General features: G+C 47.0%; 1 protein-coding gene across 1 annotated transcript in view; it reads right to left on the reverse strand.

Moving 5' to 3' along the window:
- Positions 1-18,543, reverse strand: part of Itgb3 (integrin subunit beta 3) — a 57,089-nt gene that overhangs the window by 26,615 nt on the left and 11,931 nt on the right. The window contains exons 2-6 of the mRNA XM_076935628.1: positions 14,078-14,163; positions 6,021-6,216; positions 4,799-5,051; positions 1,148-1,310; positions 389-550 (exon numbers count right to left, since the gene is read on the reverse strand). Coding sequence (XP_076791743.1) covers positions 389-550; positions 1,148-1,310; positions 4,799-5,051; positions 6,021-6,216; positions 14,078-14,163 — 860 coding nt within the window. The remainder of the gene's footprint in view (positions 1-388; positions 551-1,147; positions 1,311-4,798; positions 5,052-6,020; positions 6,217-14,077; positions 14,164-18,543) is intronic.

The raw sequence follows: 18,543 nt of genomic DNA on the forward strand, positions 1-18,543 counted from the left end.
CTCTGCTCTCTGGGGTCTTTTATTTCATCAATGAAACCTTTGTCTTTCCTCTGTAACTACAAGTGAGCTTGATCCCATGAAGGGGCTATTCACAGAGGAAGGGAAGACATGAGCTTTCCAGCTGTGCCTGGCACATGGTGTGGGTCCATTATGGATGCCAAGGTGCTGGTACTGATGACTACAGACTCAGTGTGAACACTGGCCACAGGCATGGACAACTCCATGGTCAGACAGTTTATACCCTGGATGAGACTGTCCATGTGAAGTACGCAGGAATGGGCTGAGCCCCAAATGATGCCCAGAGGAAGAGCTGTCTTCAAATTCGCACAAAAGCCTTGCCCTACCAGGGTGAGCATGGATGGACCACAGTAGGAATTAGGCATCTCACCATGGTAGTGGAGGCAGAATAGTGGTTGTCAGTGCCAATGTGACAGCGCCCGTCATTGGGCAGGACAATGCCTGCCAGCCTTCCGTCCAGGGCGATATGGGTCTTGGCATCAGTGGTAAACACCAGCAAATGAGATGCATCATTCCTCCAGCCAATTTTTTTCTGTTTAAAAAAAAAAAAAAAAAGACAGAGTGACTTCAGCTATGTCATCAATACAAAACAAAGACCCCAGAACCAGCATAGCTGAAAAGCTGAGCCAGTTGTCTTGGAGAGGGACCTCAGCCCCAAGCCTTAAACATAAACTAGTTTTCCAACCCGGGCTTCGTTCCCCATAAGGAAGTCATCCCACCGTTGATTAGTTCATGAGGCTAAAGCATGCCTTCTTCAACTCCACACATAACAGGAATCCATCTGCACCCACAGAGCTGGCCCAGGCCAGAAGAAATCCCACCCTAACATCTGCCCACTTAGCTGAGGTCAAGTTAACCCAGGCTTGATTCTGAAATAATTCCAGAAAATGTGGAAAGATGTTCTCCCTAGGAAAGATCTGAGACTACTGTGGTTTAACGAGTTGTCAGCTGTGGCCTTGGCATGGATATAAAAATGGACTGTGTATCAGGAGCCATTTATTACACACACTGTACAAAGTTCTGTATGGTTCCCATCCCCCAACATACCGGAAATCCCCAAGTGAACTGTTTCCTTCCCTGTTTTGATTTGTGCCAGCTACACCTGGCAGCCCTTGCCTCCCAAACTCACATCACAGACTGTAGCCTGCATGATGGCGTCAAAGCCACCCTCTGGGGCATCTCGGTTACGTGACACATTCTGTTTCTTCACTTCCTCGTTGAAGCGGGTCACCTGGTCAGTTAGTGTCAGCACGTGCTTGTAGCCAAACATGGGCAAGCAGGTAGTATTCATACTGGAGGGAGATGAGAGGTCATCTTAGAAGCCATGATGGAGCCAGGCGGTGGTGGCGCACGCCTTTAATCCCAGCACTTGGGAGGCAGAGGCAGGTGGATTTCTGAGTTCGAGGCCAGCCTGGTCTACAGAGTGAGTTCCAGGACAGCCAGGGCTACACAGAGAAACCCTGTCTCGAAAAACAAAAAAAAAAAAAAAAAAAAAAAAGAAGCCATGATGGAAAGGTGATACAGGGGTCAGGGAAAGAGAGGGGGATAGATATGGCCGGTGGCACGCTTAAGCCAGGTCATATCATATTAGTTCTCTCTCTCTCTCTCTCTCTCTCTCTCTCTCTCTCTCTCTCTCTCTCTTTCCTCACACTCTCTTCTTTCTCTCTCTCTGTCTCTCTCTCTGTGTGTGTCTGTGTGTTTGTGAGTCTATGTCTGTGTCTCTCTATGTGTCTGTGTGTCTCTCTTTCTCTCTATGTGTATGTGTCTGTGTGTATGTCGCTGTGTGCTTCTGTGTGGTGTCTGTGTGTGTCTCTCCCTCTTTCTATGTGTCTGTGTATGTGTCTGTGTGTGTGTGTGTGTGTGTGTGTGTGTGTGTGTGTGTGTGCATGGTGTGTGAGTGTGCTGGGGATTTAACCCAGCGTCTCATACATGCCAGGTAAATGCTCTACCACACAGCTACACCTCCAGCCTCACAGAATCACAATTACTGAGACAGTCTAGACTCCAAGCTCTTCAAGCTCCCTGTGGCATAACCATACCTCCAGATAGCCAAAAGAACAAGAAAGGAAGCAATGAAACCAGACAGGACAGATTAGACCCTGGCTCCCCATTTACCAAGCATGGGCTCTCTGATAGCCTCTCTGAAGCTATATTCCATTCAGGAACAAGAAAAATAATTAATACATAAGTTGAAGTCAGAGCTAGAAGTGTAGCCCAGTGGCAAGATCTATATGGAGACGTAATAGTGCTTCCTTCTCCTGTGAGAGCTATCAGGGGACCACGGAAAGCGGGTGCTTCCTTCTCCTGTGAGAGCTATCTGGGGACCACGGAAAGCAAGTCTTCGAGAGTTGGGCTCAAGCTAACATGGCTGTAATCATTAACACTTTTTTACTGCAACAATCAAGCAGATATCCAGTAAGTTTACAGGTCATGCACTGCTCTTCCCAGACTAACTGATGTCTTTTCTGGGGAAACATGGAGCTAGGACAGAAGTTTAAAACTATACTGTAGAATTTTTTTTTATAAAGTTAAAAAGTAAAGCCATGCCTTTGCCAGCCCAGAAATCATCATTTCAATATAGTTTATTTTTAATTATGGAGGGGAGAGGAAAAAGAGAACAGAAACAGAGAGTGGGTGTGTGTAGGTGCCCACGGAGATGATAAGGCAGCATTAGATCCCCTAGAGTTGGAACTACAGGCTTGGGTTAAGTGCTGTCTGACGTGGGTACTGGAACTGGACTCTGTCAGATCCTCTGGAAAAGTGGGAAGCATTCTTAACCACTGGGTCATCTCTCCAGCCCTAGTAATCATAGTTTTAAATCACTACCATACATAGATTTAAAGTCTTCGTCAAGTAAGTCATTCAATAGTAAACTGCTATGGTTTAAATGTGTGCTGGGCCCCACAGGCTCACACGCCTGAACACTCGGTCCCCAGGTAGTGGCACAGCTTGGCACAGTTAAAGGTTAAAGGTTAAAAGTTGTAGAACCTTTAACACAGACCCTTGCTGGCATACATAGGGTTATATGGGCAAGGTTGAATTGTTCCAAGCCGGCTTCCTGTCCAGCCCTGGTGGTATGTAGCCAGTAGCTGCCACAGGTTCCTGCCACCACAGACCAAGCCACTTTAGACACTTCATGCCTTACCTGTCATGATGGAACACATATTCAGAGACATGAACCTTTCCTCCCTTAAGCTACTTCTACCAAGTATTTGATCATAACAGCAGGAAAACTAACTATACATAAGCTAAACAGAAGCTCAGGGCTGGAGGCATTGTTCAGTGGTAGAACACTTGCCTAGCAACCATGAAACTCTAAGTGCAATTCCTAGAGTTTCTCCAACTCCAGAGATAAGGTGGGTTGGCTTGTGCCTGTAATACAGCACTCAGGAGGCTGAGGCCAGCCTGGGCTACAGAGCAAACATCTGTCTCAAAAAAAAAAAAAAAAACATAAAAATTAAATAAATAAATAAATAAATAAATAAATAATAAATTAATTAATAAATAAATGGAGGTGTGAGGAGCTGGAGAGGTGGCTCAGTGGTTAAGAGCACAGAATGCTCTTCCAGAGGACCCAGGTTTAATTTTAGTAACCACATGGTGGCTCACAACTATCTGTAACTCCAGCTCCAGGGCATTCAATACCCTCTTCTGGCCTCTGATGGCACCAGGCACACACATGCTTGCAGGCAACACTGATACACATGAAACAATAAATGTTTTTAAAAATATATTTCTAAAAAGGAGGTGAATAGAGAGAATGTAACCATCTATATGCTGGTTTTTGTTTGGTTTTGGTTTTTTTTTTTTTTTTCGGGACAAGGTTTCTCTGTGTAGCCCTGGCTGTCCTGGAACTCACTCTGTAGACCAGGCTGGCCTCAAACTCAGAAATCCGCCTGCCTCTGCCTCCCAAGCGCTGGGATTAAAGGCGTGCGCCACCACAGCCCAGCCTATATGCTATTAAAGCATTCAATAAAGTGATTTTTCTTGCTTTTTTCTAACTTTGTAAAACCTGCTCCCTTGATGACTATAATAAGGACCACAGAACTAATCCCTCTGATATCACAGTTACATTCTTGCTAATCTAGACTTCTCTCTGCTTCTTGCTTGTCCCCCTCAGTTCTGCTCAGAAGCTGGTGACACTTCTGTATAAGACCCCTGTCAGCATGAGCCCTATTGGCACAATACTCCCGAGAGCAGGCCCACCTTCCAGGCAGAGAACAAGCTGGAACTGCTTTGGTTCTTGCATAAAGCAGGCAACAAAACGGCCTTAAAGATGCTAGAGAGGTGACTAGACGCTGAACACACTTGATGCTCTCCCAGAGTCTGGTTTCCAGCACCAATGTCAGGCACCTCACACCCACCTGCAACCCCTGTCCCAAGGGATCTGACACCTCTTCTGGCCTCCACGGTCACCTGGCACACATTATATGCAAACACATGCATAGAAATAGAAATTAGGGGCTGGAGAGACGGCTCAGCGGTTAAGAGCACTGACTGCTCTTCCAGAGGACCTGAGTTCAATTCCCAGCAACCACAGGGTGGCTCACAACCATCTGTAATGGGATCTGATGCCCTCTCCTGGTGTGTCTGAAGATAGCTATAGAACTCATATACATAAAATAATAGCTAAAGAAAGAAAAAAGAAAGAAACCAGAAATAGAAATTAAAAAATAAACTTGTGAAGGAAAATCCTGGAGCTAAAAATAGGAACCAGGACTTAGACCAGCCTGGGATAAAGGGAAGGGGTGCTTCACTGGCTTGTGGAGAAAGGGCTTACCTATGACAAGGGTTTTTGATTGCCTGTGGTGGAGAAATGTACATGTACGGTGATACAGGCTTGTCCACAAAGGCCCCAAAGCCAATCCGAAGGTTGCTAGTAAGCTTGCGCATCTGAGAGGCCAACTTGGTACCCAGGGTCTGGATGTGTGACAGATCATCCTTCATGGAGTAAGACAGGTCCATCAAGTAGTAGATGTCTACAGGGTAATCCTCTACCTGCCGCACTTGAAGTGAAAAGATCTTCGAATCATCTGGAAGGCAGAAGGATGTTAGTTTTTTCGCCTCCTCTTCTAGGATTAAATACATGAGTAGGCATCCACAGGGGATGAATAACAGCTTGATCAAATTATGCTTGAAAGTTTTGGTTGCCTCCCATCCCCCACCACACACACACACACACACATACACACACACACAACCCCTGCCCTCTTGCAGTCTCTTGAACCTCTTCTTTTCCATTCTGTGATTTCCCACCATCTACATCCCCGTGTGTAGGACCCTCTGGGCCCCCTGGGTCTACTATTCTAAGTCATACAACTGTCAGTTGCTGCACTTCAGACTCTGTAAAGAACAGGAAGTATGCTGGGTAGGATGACTCATGTCCCTAATCCCAGCATGCACAAAGTCAGAAGCAGGAAGACTACTGCAAAGTCAAGGGCCAGCCTGGGCTGCATGTGAGCCCCAGGCTGACCAGAGGTACCATCTCCAAAGTAAATGGCGCCTGCTTGTCTTCAAATCCCATAGATGCTTTGCATAGAGCGGACTCTCTCAAATTCTTATTGATTCAGTTAAGTCAAGTCTAGATACTTCCAAAAGCTCACCTCAGCCTAACAGTCCTCCCTCTTTTGTCAGCTCCCTGTGCCCTGAGGGAAATTACAGCTTCCTTCCTCATCCTTCCTCTCATCTGCACCTCCACCAGAGCTATCAAAACACATCAGGAGGAGGCAGAGCCACAAGAATTAGTGTGGTAGACTTGGGGTTCACACTCAGATCTTCTGACTCCAATCCTGATACCTCTCCTTTTCTTCTATTCTCCTGCCCATACCCCCCATCCCCCATCTCTTCCTCTTTCCACCCCAGTCCTATCCTGTGCTGCCCCTCCCCCCAAGAGTTCCTACTCAGACCTTCAACTGATGTCCTGTGCCCACTGGTTTCAGGTCTCTCCCCAAGATGATTCCCCGACGCCTACCTCTCCCACTCACACCCATCCCCGTGCCTACCTGGCCGTAGTCGAAGGGCAATCCTCTGGGGGCTGACTTGAGTGATCTGGGCGCTGTCTCCTGAGCCCTTGCTGCTGAGTGGTCTAGCCTCCAGGATCTGGGCCTCACTGACTGGAAACTCAATAGACTCTGGAGCACAGTTATCCTTCAGCAAGTTCTCCTTCAGGTTACAGCGGGGTGAGCCCAGAGACAGAGTCTATAAAGAGAAGAGCCCAGGGGAAGGCCAACATCAGAGCCAGGGTGGCTAAGCCTCCTGCCTGATAAGTCACCTCCCTATGGCTAAGAGCTTCTCTGGCCCTTTGGAACTAGTCTAGCACAGAAGTACTGCTGTGGTCCTTCCTAGGGTGATCCCTAGGGCACACACAGGAAGGGCAAATGAATAAACTGAGTTAGTACCTGTTCATGGATTGAAAACTAAGAACGACCATTAAGTAAGAAGCCTGCTAAAGTAGTGTTTTCCAAATTGTAAAATATGATTGGTTTGTGAGTCTCAAAATCAAGTTTACTAAGTAAAACATAACAGAAAATACTCAAGTATATAAATAAACATTTCAATGTTATTTGGGGAATCTTTTGTTTCCTGGAAGATGGGGTTTAGCACATGTAACGAGTAACAATGCATGAGGTATTTCTTTCTGTGGGTCAAGGCTAAAAGCATTTATAGATGCTGTGTTATGTGCTGGCTGTTCTATAAGGTCCATGGTTGTGTGCTTCCTGCCTCCCTTCTTTATCCAGGACAAAATGACAGAGCAGATACTGTGGAGGGTAAAGAATAAGAGTCCAGGAATGAGCTGGCTGAGACTGGCTGAGACTGGCTGAGACTGATCCCGGGCTTTGTCACCACTGACTGGGGACCAGAGCATGACACACAGCTCTCAAAGCTCACTTCCTTCAGCTGTATCATGAAGGGGAAAAGTCATCCTTAGCTACGACAGCAATCAAAACCACAGAGACGGAAGGGGAAGTGATGGTTGCCAGGGGCTGAGGAGGAGAAGAAAGAATTGTTTAATGAGGCCAAAGTTCTAGCCTAGCAAAATGAAATTCAGTTATGGGGATGGATGACAGTGAGAGCTTCACATTATAAGTAGACTTATCGCCACTCACCTGGACAGTTAAGGTGGTGACGGTGGACAAATAATAAAACAGAATGGTTAGGAGGGGGCTAGGGGGATTCAGTCAGTAAAATGTTGCTACACAAGAATGAAACCTGAGCTTAATCACCAGGACTCGTGTTACACACACACACACACCTCCTGGGTATGGTGACACATGCCTGCAAGCCCAGAGCTAGAGAGGCAGAGACAGGAGGATCCATGGGGCTTGCTGAGCAGTGAGGCTAGCCATCTCGATGACCTCCAGGTTTAATGAGAGACCCTGAGTCTCAAGAAATAAGGGAGTGGGGGGCGGGGAGAGGGAGAGGGAAAGAGGGGGAAAATAGATCTCCACACATACACACATCACAAGCAAACAGAAAGGTCAGGATGGTAAATTGTTATATGTATTCTACCACAATAAAAAAATTACTTTAAAAAGAATTAACAATAAGAAGAACCTTTTATCACAGGGATGCCATGCAAGGCTAACTAACACCATGCAAGCAGCAAGTACCCAGCAAGTGTCCCCTATTAACATGCTCTGTCGGTAAGTAGTTTCTGAAGAAACTCCACAAGCTGGGAAAAACTGCCGTGAGGAGAGGTGCTGTCCTGTCAGCTTCCTCCTTCGCCCTGGACAAAAAAAAAAAAAACCAAAAACCGCACTGACATGCATCACCTCAGCCTGTGTCTGCATGTCACATGCAAGAATTAAATGTTCTTGGAAGGACACTGAAATCAGGAAACAGGCCTCAGATATAGGTCACCACTAGCTAGTCATGTGACACCACAGAAGTCACTCTGAGCCTCAGTTTCCTGATTTGTTTGATAAGTGGGGTTAGCAGACATGAGGGGGAAGGGTCCTCCAGTTCCTTTGTAACCTGACACTCGGCATATTTGAGGCTTAAAGAAGTAGCTTGTCCAACGTTGCAGAGCTTGGGAGGATACAACTGAGATGCCACCTAGATTTTCTGTCGGTGAGTAGCCTCATAAAATAAGTTTCATTGTATTCTGTGGACTAGAGAATGTAATAAAAAGTAGAAATGACAGTTGAGAGGAAGGGTGCCCAGGGGAGTACAGCAGAGAATGCCCCGGGCATTCAGAGACCAGGATGCAAGCAGAAGCTATGAGAAGATCATTCAGGAAAGATGGGTAAGTCCTTCCTGTTCAGCTGTACATAACCTGGTCACCAGCACACCTGCAGAGAGCTCAATCCACAAACAGCACACACATTCTAAAGTTCAAGAGGTCCTTTGATGACTTAAAGGCCTGTGTTCGTGGTGATACAGTGTAGGACTGACACACACTCACACCTCATCCTCACCCACACACACTACACACACATACACACTGCACTCTTAATACCCTCACAGATACACATACACATACCACACACACACTCTAGCCTCATACACACACATACACACACACACTCCAGCCTCACACACATACTCCAGCCACACACACACACACACACACACACACACCAACCTAACCCAAACAGAAAGACAAAGGGGCTTCTGGCCTGTACCTTTTCTCTCAGCTTTTCAGTTATGAGGCAGAGGAATAGCCTCTACAAGGGGAATAAGATTTAACCTTCTTGGTGGCAAATGTCCCATAAGGGACACCACAGGCCATGCCTACTATGAGAGAAGAAAATTTCTACCCTGACACCTAACAGAAAAGCAGTGAGAAGAACTAACTGCTGGGCCAACCAGGTTTTGTGATCAGCCTCCCTCTCTGTGCCCGTCTCTCATCCCTCTAAACCATACACTCCCAGGAAGCAGTCTCTTCTTCCTTCTAAGGCACCCCTACATACATATAAACACACGTACACACATGTATGTATACACACACACACATGTGCACATACACACATCATCATTATCATCATCACTCTTATCTCTGATTCCAACTGCCCACGGACCTCAGAGAAAATCTTCCCCAAAAGGCCGTGATCAAATCACCGGGATGCCAGAGGAGCTGAGTCTTTCCAGAGCAAGACAGAGGCTGATGGAGGGAACCAGGAGCAGGAGACCAGGGAGCTGAGGGAGAACAGCAAGCCACCCAGGATCTTCAGGCTCAGTGAGGGGAACGAATGCTTCTGAGGGGCCCTCCTAGCTCCACTTTCTAACCTCGGTCTTTATAGGAAAGAGTAGAATCCCCAGACGTGCCGACAGTCCTTACGCTTCCTATAAATTTCCTTTAAAAAACAAAAATAAACACTGAAAAGTAAGACCAGGCTGTCTCCCTCCCTTTATGATCGATGATGTTAGAGGTCAGAAACCTAACAGGCTTGCTCAATGGCCCAGCTCTTCCTGAAAGCCTTCAGCTCTGGAAAGATTCCAAAGATAGCAAGGCAGCATCTTCAACACCCTTGGCCACAGTCCCGCCCAGAGCCCAGGTGGAAGAAATGATATCTCCAAGTCACTGAGAGAGAAAACTAGAAAGGGGAGTGATGTTAATGTTCCCATCAAACCCGGATGTTAAACGGAAGAGTCAAGCCCCGCCCCCGGGAGGAAGGTGATCACCCACGTAGGTGGGAGGCTCCAGGCTCACACGCAGTTAGGAGCAGTCCCCCTTAATCCTGTTTAGGGAAAGTACAGCATGAATAATCCTCACTGTGATATCTGTCTCACAGGGTTGGGCCAGGACTAAAGTAAGACTGTGAGATAATTTCAAAACACAAAGTCTCAGTATGAGTCAAATACACTCAAATCCTCTGGGGGTCCAGCGTAAATAAAAGTAGCAGCAGCCGCTTTCCTACAGTCCCCATTACAACTGTCACTGCTACTGTACGCTCTTCTCCTTGAAGGAAGCTATGGGAGGGGACTTACATGTAATAAAGCATTACAAAGCTGTCTCCCTAGATTCATGCTTTGTTGGTTATGAGGATGAGGGAAATATTCCTTTTCTTTCTTTCTTTTTTTTTAAAGTCTCAGCACGCTGTCCTGGCTACCCCAGAACTCCCTATACAGCCAGGCTGACCTCAGACTCACCAACATCTACCTGGTTTTGCCTCACCATTGCTGGGATTAAAGGTGTGCTGTGTGCCACCACATCCAGCCACCTTCTTTTTGATAGAAGGTCTCTCTGTGGATCTGAAGCTCATTATTTTGGGTAGGGCATCTGGCCAGCAAGCTCCTGGGGTCTCCTTGTCTCTGCTCCCGAACACTGCAGTAGGAAGCACAGGGGCCATGCCCAGCTTTTATGTGGGTGCTGGGGATTTGAACTCAAGTCCTCTCACTTGCACGGCAAGTACTCTTATCCGCTGAGCCATCATCTCCCTAGTCCAGCCTTGAACTTATACCTCCACCTTGATCCTCCTACTCCACCTCCTGAGGACCAACACTGCAGGATGTTGCCACCGTGCCCAGCTTATTCGATGCTGGTTTGAACTCACGGTTTCGAGCATGTAATGCAAGCATTCTACCAACTGAGCTATACCGATAGACCCTACTATACATTTTTATTCTTTTATTTTAACAATAACAAGTTTAGGGCCAAACTCAAGGTGAACATCTATGCTCCCGGTTAAAAATACATATAAAGAGACCATAGACATGATCATGAGACCCTGATAAACACACGCGGGCACGCGCCCACACACACACACACAGAGTGTAATTAGTGTCTTGAGCTTTTCCCTGGCAGATACAGAACAGGAAGTAAGTCCCCGATGGAGCCTTCTACTTGCTAACCCCAAACCCGTTCTTCCCCGTTCATTCTTGGATGTCAAGTTTGTCAACTGGCCTACCTTCCAACCTGGCTCAGGTATCCTGAGTATCAATTCCTAGCATTTCTTCTTGTCTCAAGATTGCTAACTTTAGGAAATATGCAGTGCTTACCAAGATGAAAATTATCTGCTATCTGATTCAACTCGAATTGGGTGTTCTGTATTTATCTGGCAACCCCAATTGTACTTCCACCCACCCTGTCCAGTCCCAGCCTCCACCAGTAGCAATGTTGTCCCCCTTGCTCCCATAACAACCTGTTCTGAAGCAACAGGCCCAGGGTCCACCCCGAGAGCCCTTATATTTAACAAGCACTCCCAGCTTGTTAAATTACCTTATGATTTCAGAAGGTTCTAGACTCCAGTATGATACCACCTGAGCCAAAAATATAGGTTCTAGCTCTGTGTGAAGCTGGTGTCTCTGCTAGCTGTGCTGACTGTATTATCTAACCATGTCTCTGTCTCTCCAAGAACACACCCTATTCGGATGGGCCTAAGACACCCCACTCATACCCTTGGCTCCGTTTTCCTCTTACCCAGCCAAGACCTTGCTATACACACCCAAGAGCTGCTATCCTTTAAGGACCACAAGCAGAGCCCAACCAGTTGTTTTCAGAGGCACTGCCAGCATCAGCACCACTTGAAGCAGTCAAGACAGGGGAGGCAGAGAGCTGAGCAATGCTCCCAGCCCCATCTTTGCTTGTTTAAAGTCAAGCTCCAAACACTCTCAACAGTTAAGCTTGCCCTGTGGGAGGGAAGTCCAGCTCCCTCAGGAAAAAGATAACAGCAGTATTCTAGTAACAGCCCAGGGTTCCTCCCTGCTTGACACATTCTGCACCAGACTCTCCAGCCACGCCCTCCTCCCTCTCACTTAGTGATGGTAGATGTTGGCATCCACTTTATTCCATTCTGAAGGGACTATTTCACTGGGCTTTCTACCTCCCTTCTTTGGTCTCCTTTGGTCCTAGTTGCTACCCATTTCCTGACTCCACCCCATCAACAAGCTGATCCTTCCCTCCCTTCTGGCCCCTCAGTCTGCCCCAGAGGGCAAAGATTCACCATAGTGATCAGTAAATATTCCACAGTTGCATCTAGTCACATGGAATCTGTTCATGTGGCCTAAGGAGGGTCTTTGGCTGGTCAGAACCCAGCTCTGGTTTATCCCTATAAGATCCAGATGGGGAGTGGAGGGTGGGGGGAAGGATGAGGGAAGACCATGCTTGATTAGCAGTAGGCCTTCAGGGAGCTCCCTCGGCTCCCCTCTGCTCCAGCCAGCCAACATCCGGCCATCCAATCCAAACATGACATCCTTGCATCCCACTCCTTCTTCTGGAATTGTTGCAGAATTACAACTTCCTCAGAAAGGAAGCTTAGCAAAACCATGATGGTGACTGAAGGCAGGAGGATATGACAAACCAGAAGGAAGACAGCCACGCCACACTTGAGCCTCCAGGGCAGCCCAGAGGGGAGGGGCACCTGTGGGGGTGGAGAAGAATGGGCTCGCCCTCCCCCAAGCCCCAGAGAACGTTTCATTCGATAAATGAGATCAATCTGGCCCAGATGTTAGGCAGCTGCCCCTAGAAGCAGTCCCCACACTGAGGCCAAGGCTGTGTGTGGAGCTGGCCTTGGAGTCTCTGGCAGCCCTCCTCTGGGGGTAAACACGGCCTTCTGCTCCCTTCCTCCCCAGTCTGCCCAGGAGGTTGCCTTTTTAGGAAACACAGAGGTTCCAGAAGAGACGCAAAGATCAGGAAATAGCTGGGGTGGTTGAGGAGTCGTATAGGGCAGAGGCAGTAACTCCAGCGACTGAATCAAGGCCTCTGGCTCAGGTAAACACCTGCTGGGGAGCTGACTCACGCCCACTGTAACTGCTGTGAACCTTTCCAGCCACAGGCATCCCCTACCTCCACACCAGCTCTTGCCAGCTCCAAATTCCCAGCCTGGCCACAAACATAGCCATTCCCTCAGACACACTCATTCCCTAGGGACTTAGACACAACAAACCCTCTGCCTAGACACGGCTAAACCTTTCCTGTCATTGTCTGGTCCTCACCAATGAGTTTGCACTCCTTTATCCATTGATACTTTAGAAAAGGAAGGAAAGAAAGAAGATAGATGGGCCTCAGTGTCAGAGAGAAGGGAAGAAAAAAGGATCTCTAAGAAAGTGTACACAAGCCAGGCGGTGGTGATGCATGCCTTTGATCCCAGCACTTGGGAGGCAGAGGCAGGCAGATTTCTGAGTTCGAGGCCAGCCTGGTCTACAGAGTTCCAGGACAGCCAGGGCTACACAGAGAAACCCTGTCTCGGAAAAAAAAAAAAAAAGTGTATACAAACTCACATACAAACACACTCACTCAAACACACATGCAAGATTCCTCTTCTGGATTTTTTTGGTTTGGTTTGGTTTTGTTGGGGGGGGGGGGATCTGGCATCCCTCTACACCCCTAGCACTTCTCTCATTTCCAGAGTAAAGTCCTTCTTCCATGAGATGTTCCAGCCCAAAGCAAAGGCTGGGGAAGGGTAGCAATAGTCACAGCAAGGAAGATGCCCAAGCAAACTGGCTGGAGCGGAAGTGCAGAGCAGGCTCTAGGACTCATTGCCAGCTTTCCACCATGTGTCCGCGTCCTCGGGAAGGCTTCACCTAGTTTTGCTCAGAATGGGATGGAGACAGCATTTAGGAGGAAATTGTTCTGTGTGTCTACACCTATACAAACATGGTGTCTGGGGCAATTTGGGGAGGGGATGGGGAGCCACACCTGTGTTGAACATTTTATGAGGTCAAATGAATGCTACAGGTTGGGCGCCAAATAATTTGGGGCCATATGATCCCCCTAAATAGCTATCAATTGCACACCTCTGAGTTTGACTGAACATTCTTAAGATTACTAAATAAACTCCTTCCTAACGTCTGCAGACTCCCAGCTTCCACCAACCTGGGACTGCTATAAGGTAGCATCAGATGCCTGTAGCAGAGATTTCCTTGCTTTCTGTAACTACCTCACCTGATGGTTCACCAATGTATGTCTAAAATACCTTGATGTATCACCTTCTCTGTTCTATTACTATAAAATGTTCATTATAGTGGTTATCATGTTGGAACACAGAAACCGAAGCAACCTGAGTCTGTGTTCTTTGGCCATAGTCACTTACATTTAGCTCCAGCATGAACTTCCTCATATTCCCTTTGAGGTGAGAGCTGTGTCATTGTATTGACAAATAAGGCATAGGCTCCTTACCTCATCCGAGCACCAGGCACACATAGGACTCACAGCCAGACACTGCTGGCAGGAGTTCACGCCTCGTGTGGTACAGATGTTGGACTCTGCAACAAAGAGGCATAGGCATTAGCACCTGATTTGCTCAGAGCAGTAACCATCCTGCCCTGACTACGCCAACTCCTTCCCAAACACTCGGGTGTACATTTCATAGGTACACACAAACATACCCTAACCCTACCCATTAGACATTTACCAAACATGGGCTATTACACAAGAAAGAAAGTAACAAAGATGGGGAGAAATTTGGTCCTTTATCAAAGGATGAGGCCACAGCAGAAGCAGCTGATAGGACTGAGTGACAGAGCCAAGTGTCCCATCATAACTGATAGAAAGGCTTTCATCAGTGACTGGTTTTATACCAGTCAAATGAAAAGCCAAGGCCCAGTGTAATGGCCATGTGCCTTCTCCAAACTGTCTAACTGAAACCATGGCCACTACACAGAGGACCTAGGGCTCAGATGCAGTAAGATTAACACCTAAATACTGTGGAACTTTAATGAAAGCAGGGTAACCTTAATGGCCATGTCCCACCATCTGAACTTGTGTTAAGTTTTCCAATTCTTGGGGACCAAGCACTGAACGCACAAAAGAACTAGAGTACTGGTTCTCAACTTGTGGGTCATGGCCCCTTGGGGCCTCATATATCAGATATTTTACTGTTATGATATATATATATATATACATATATATATATATATATATCATAGCATTTACATAACAGTGGTATGATTGTTACTGTTATGATTCATCACAGTAGCAGAGTTAGTTATAAAGTAGCAACAAAGTAATTTTATGGTTGGGGGAGTCACCATAGCATGAGGAAGTATATTACAGGGTCGCAGCATTAGGAAGCTTGAGAATGGCTGAACTAGAGACCAGGAAAGGCTAATGGGGTCTGGAAGAACGTGGCACTTCTGAGGCACTCTGGAGCAAGACCTGTGCTCCGGGCTGTGCCCTTAAGCAACTCGCCTCCTCTCTATGAAACGACTGACCTATCTCAGGATTTTTGCAAGAATCCAATAAGCCAAGAGGGTGCCTCAAGATGCCATCAGAAGTGAAGAGTCCTCCAGCTGACAAACGGCAGGGGGAGAGTCCAGGGAGCAACAGGGACAGCCAGGAGGACCAAAATAGAACTGCGAAGTGCAGCCAGGAAGTGAACCCCGGGCAGCTGCTTCTGTGGAAGCCTCTCCGGCTTGGTGTCCCTGGCCTCAGACAAATAAATCCTCTCTGCCTACTGTGCCTCAGGGAAGTCTTTATCACCCAGGAGCAGGAAGATCCATTCCTCCTCATGTAGCCTGACAGTTCTCAGAATGACTTTCTGAAGGGCTTCCTTATTTTCTTTTTTTTTTTTTTTTTTTTTTTTTTTTTTGGTTTTTCGAGACAGGGTTTCTCTGTATAGCCCGGGCTGTCCTGGAACTCACTCTGTAGACCAGGCTGGCCTCAAACTCAGAAATCCGCCTGCCTCTGCCTCCCAAGTACTGGGATTAAAGGTGAGCGCCACCACCGCCCGGCTTGCCCATAACTCTTATTTCTTGGCTTTGCCCCCAGCAAATCTATTTCCAAATAAGTTATCCTAGTTACTGGGGTGTTTTCTCGATCTCTCCAGAACGTCTCATCTAGTCAAACATCTATTTTATTATGACTGAATTCTAGCCATCTCAACAGCTGTGCAGGACAGGCCATACTCAGGAAATGCCCTTGCCATGGTCAGAGACTATCTGCATCTGTGTCTTGAGCTGATTAGGATGGTTTACAACTTTGTACAAGTTAGAGATTAACACAGAAAACTGATGATGATGTAAATTTATTTTTACGAGAAAAACACATATGATTCTCATCCAACAAAAATGTCAACAATGTCCACCTGGTAGAGAACATAAGCCCCGAAGGTTAAAGCTTATTGTTTTACAGGCATTGGTCAGTTTTTAAGAATCTATTAGCCAATTCATTTCCATATGACTGACCAACTATAAAACTCCCTTGAATTCCCCTTTGAACTAGTTCTAATACCTTACCGGTTCCCACTCTGCTTAAACTGATTACAATCTTTGATATGTGTTCCTTTTGTATGTTTGTATGTACATAGTACCTTTTTACTCTTTTAAAAATTACATTTTAAGAAGCTGAGAAAATAGCTTAGTAGTACAATGAATGTTTAGCATGCATGTGGACCTGGGTTTCATCCCCAGCATGGAAATACAATAAGGAAAGGAAGAAAAGATGACAGGGAGAGAGGAGGGGGAAAGACAAGGGAAGATCAGTTGGGCCCTTGAGGCCTTCCTGCCTAAACCAGCCCAAAAACGTATTAGCACCAACTGAAAGGTTTGGGGCTAAATAGTTTTATTTTGCTGCAAGAGAGCTAATTTCTAAACAGTATACACAGAGTTCTACAATAAAACCTGTAGACCAGGCTTGGTGGTGCAAACCTATAACTCCAACAGTCAGGTGGCTACAGCAAGATTACTGTCTTGAGTTGGAGCTCTCCTAGACCACACTGCAAGCAGCAAGATTCTATTTTAATATCTAGATATACATTTAGATCTATAGATACATAAACACACACATATTATGTATAAATGGAACCTCAGATAAGATATGGTATCATCCTCCTCCTCAAAACACTGGATTGTCCATGGAATCCTTGAAGCACGGTTTAGAAGCTCCAGAGTTCCTCAGAGGCTGGGCTCTGTCTTGCTACAAAGGCCTTTTTCCATTCCACATGTGACCAGTGAGACATCACCACAAGCTCATGAATAACTATTGCCTCTCTTCTCAGATGTGGATAAAACAGGTGTGTGTGTGTGTGTGTGTGTGGTTGTGTGAGAGAGCAACAGAGAGAGACAAAGAGAAAGTGGGTGTGTGTGAAAATGTGCATGAGTCTGGTGTGTGTGTGTGTGTGTGTGTGTGAATCTGAGTTTGAGTGTGTGTGTGAGTGAGCTTGAGTGTGTAAATCACAAAATGGCAATTGTGTCACTGGCTCCAGGCCTGGCCCCATCCCATATGAGTGGGGCAACTCTCAGCAATGCAAAGAGGAAAAGTAGCTGATATTTCCACAGATACCAGGTTCTGAGCCCACAAAACCAGCAGTGTCACCCAAGGCTTCTCCCTGCAAGGGCAGTCTGGCCAGACCTCAGCCTCACAGCCGTTCCCCTGGGGCTGGATAGAGCCCTCTTCATTTCAGCTGGATGAGAAGAGTTCTGAGAAAACCCAGCCTGGACTATTTCAGTAACTCCCCTCTTTGGGGCGTTTCCATGGAGACTGGCAACAAAGAGTGATCCTGGACATAAACACCATCAATGCTCACTAGAAAGAGAGGAAACCGAAGGGCAGACAGTTACAATGAAAAGCGGCATGGGCCCAGTTGAGCTCCTCTTTACTGCATTTATTGGTTTTGTTTGAGGGAGAATGAGAAAGAACGAATGGGCACATACATGTGCCATAGTGCACGTGTGGAGACAGAGGACACCCTGAGAGTTGGTTCCCTCTTTCTACTGTGGAGGTCCTGAGGATCAAACTCAGCCTGTCAGGCTTGCTGGCTTTACCTTCATGCGCCATTTTTACAGCCCAGCCCACGTTATTCCAAACCCTTCTCAGTCTATCCGTTTATCCATTCATCCATTGACCCACTCTCAAATTAGCATCCCCTAGGAGCCCTTGACTTACAGGCACAACAGAAAGCCTTGCCAAATGTGAAATAAGAGACAGCAGGCCCCTCCCAGGGGACCAGCAGCCAGTGACCTCAGAGGGTGGGCTGAGCTGCTCCTTTAGGAAGTCCCTCACCCTGTTCCTTTGATGATGTATTTTTAATGAATCCCAGGTTGATAGTGGAAGAACCAATGGTCCCCTAACAACCCCTCCAACAGACTCCTGTGACGGAGGGCAGGAGCCCTGGGACTCAGTGGTTGAAAGTGGCTGACTCATCAGAGGTCTCTGAGCCGGGCCCAAGCTGACTCAAAGGCCCGCTACTCCCAGGCTGCCCCTCCCTTCTGAGCATGCGGACCTCCTCCCGCCCTGTTTCCAGTCATTCACAGCGCCTTGATTCCTTCTCAGCCTCTGTAGTCCAGAAGGGCTTACTGGGGAAGTGGGGGCCCTCACCAGAATGCCAGAGAAACAATGGATGTTTCCCAAAAACCTGTGTGAGAGAAGCCGAGCAAGGTCGACAGGGACTGCCCTGGTTTTAAGGCTTAAATCAACACTCGTGGACGCCACAGCTGGCGGACATAAAGTGCTCAATGTGTGCTGGGGCCGGGGTTGTTTTTCTTGTTGCCTTTTTTTATCCTTAGCTTCAAGCTATTTAGAGCAGACAAATCGTTTGCATTTTTTTTCAATTCCTTAAAGTCATTGTATAGGACATGGGTCCCAAAGCTAATTCAGTCCTGAAGAGAAGGTTAGAGATGGGCTGAAAAGTATCAAGATGACGTGAA

This window comes from Arvicanthis niloticus, chromosome 6 (genome assembly GCF_011762505.2).
Source record: "Arvicanthis niloticus isolate mArvNil1 chromosome 6, mArvNil1.pat.X, whole genome shotgun sequence".
Lineage (NCBI taxonomy): Eukaryota > Metazoa > Chordata > Mammalia > Rodentia > Muridae > Arvicanthis > Arvicanthis niloticus.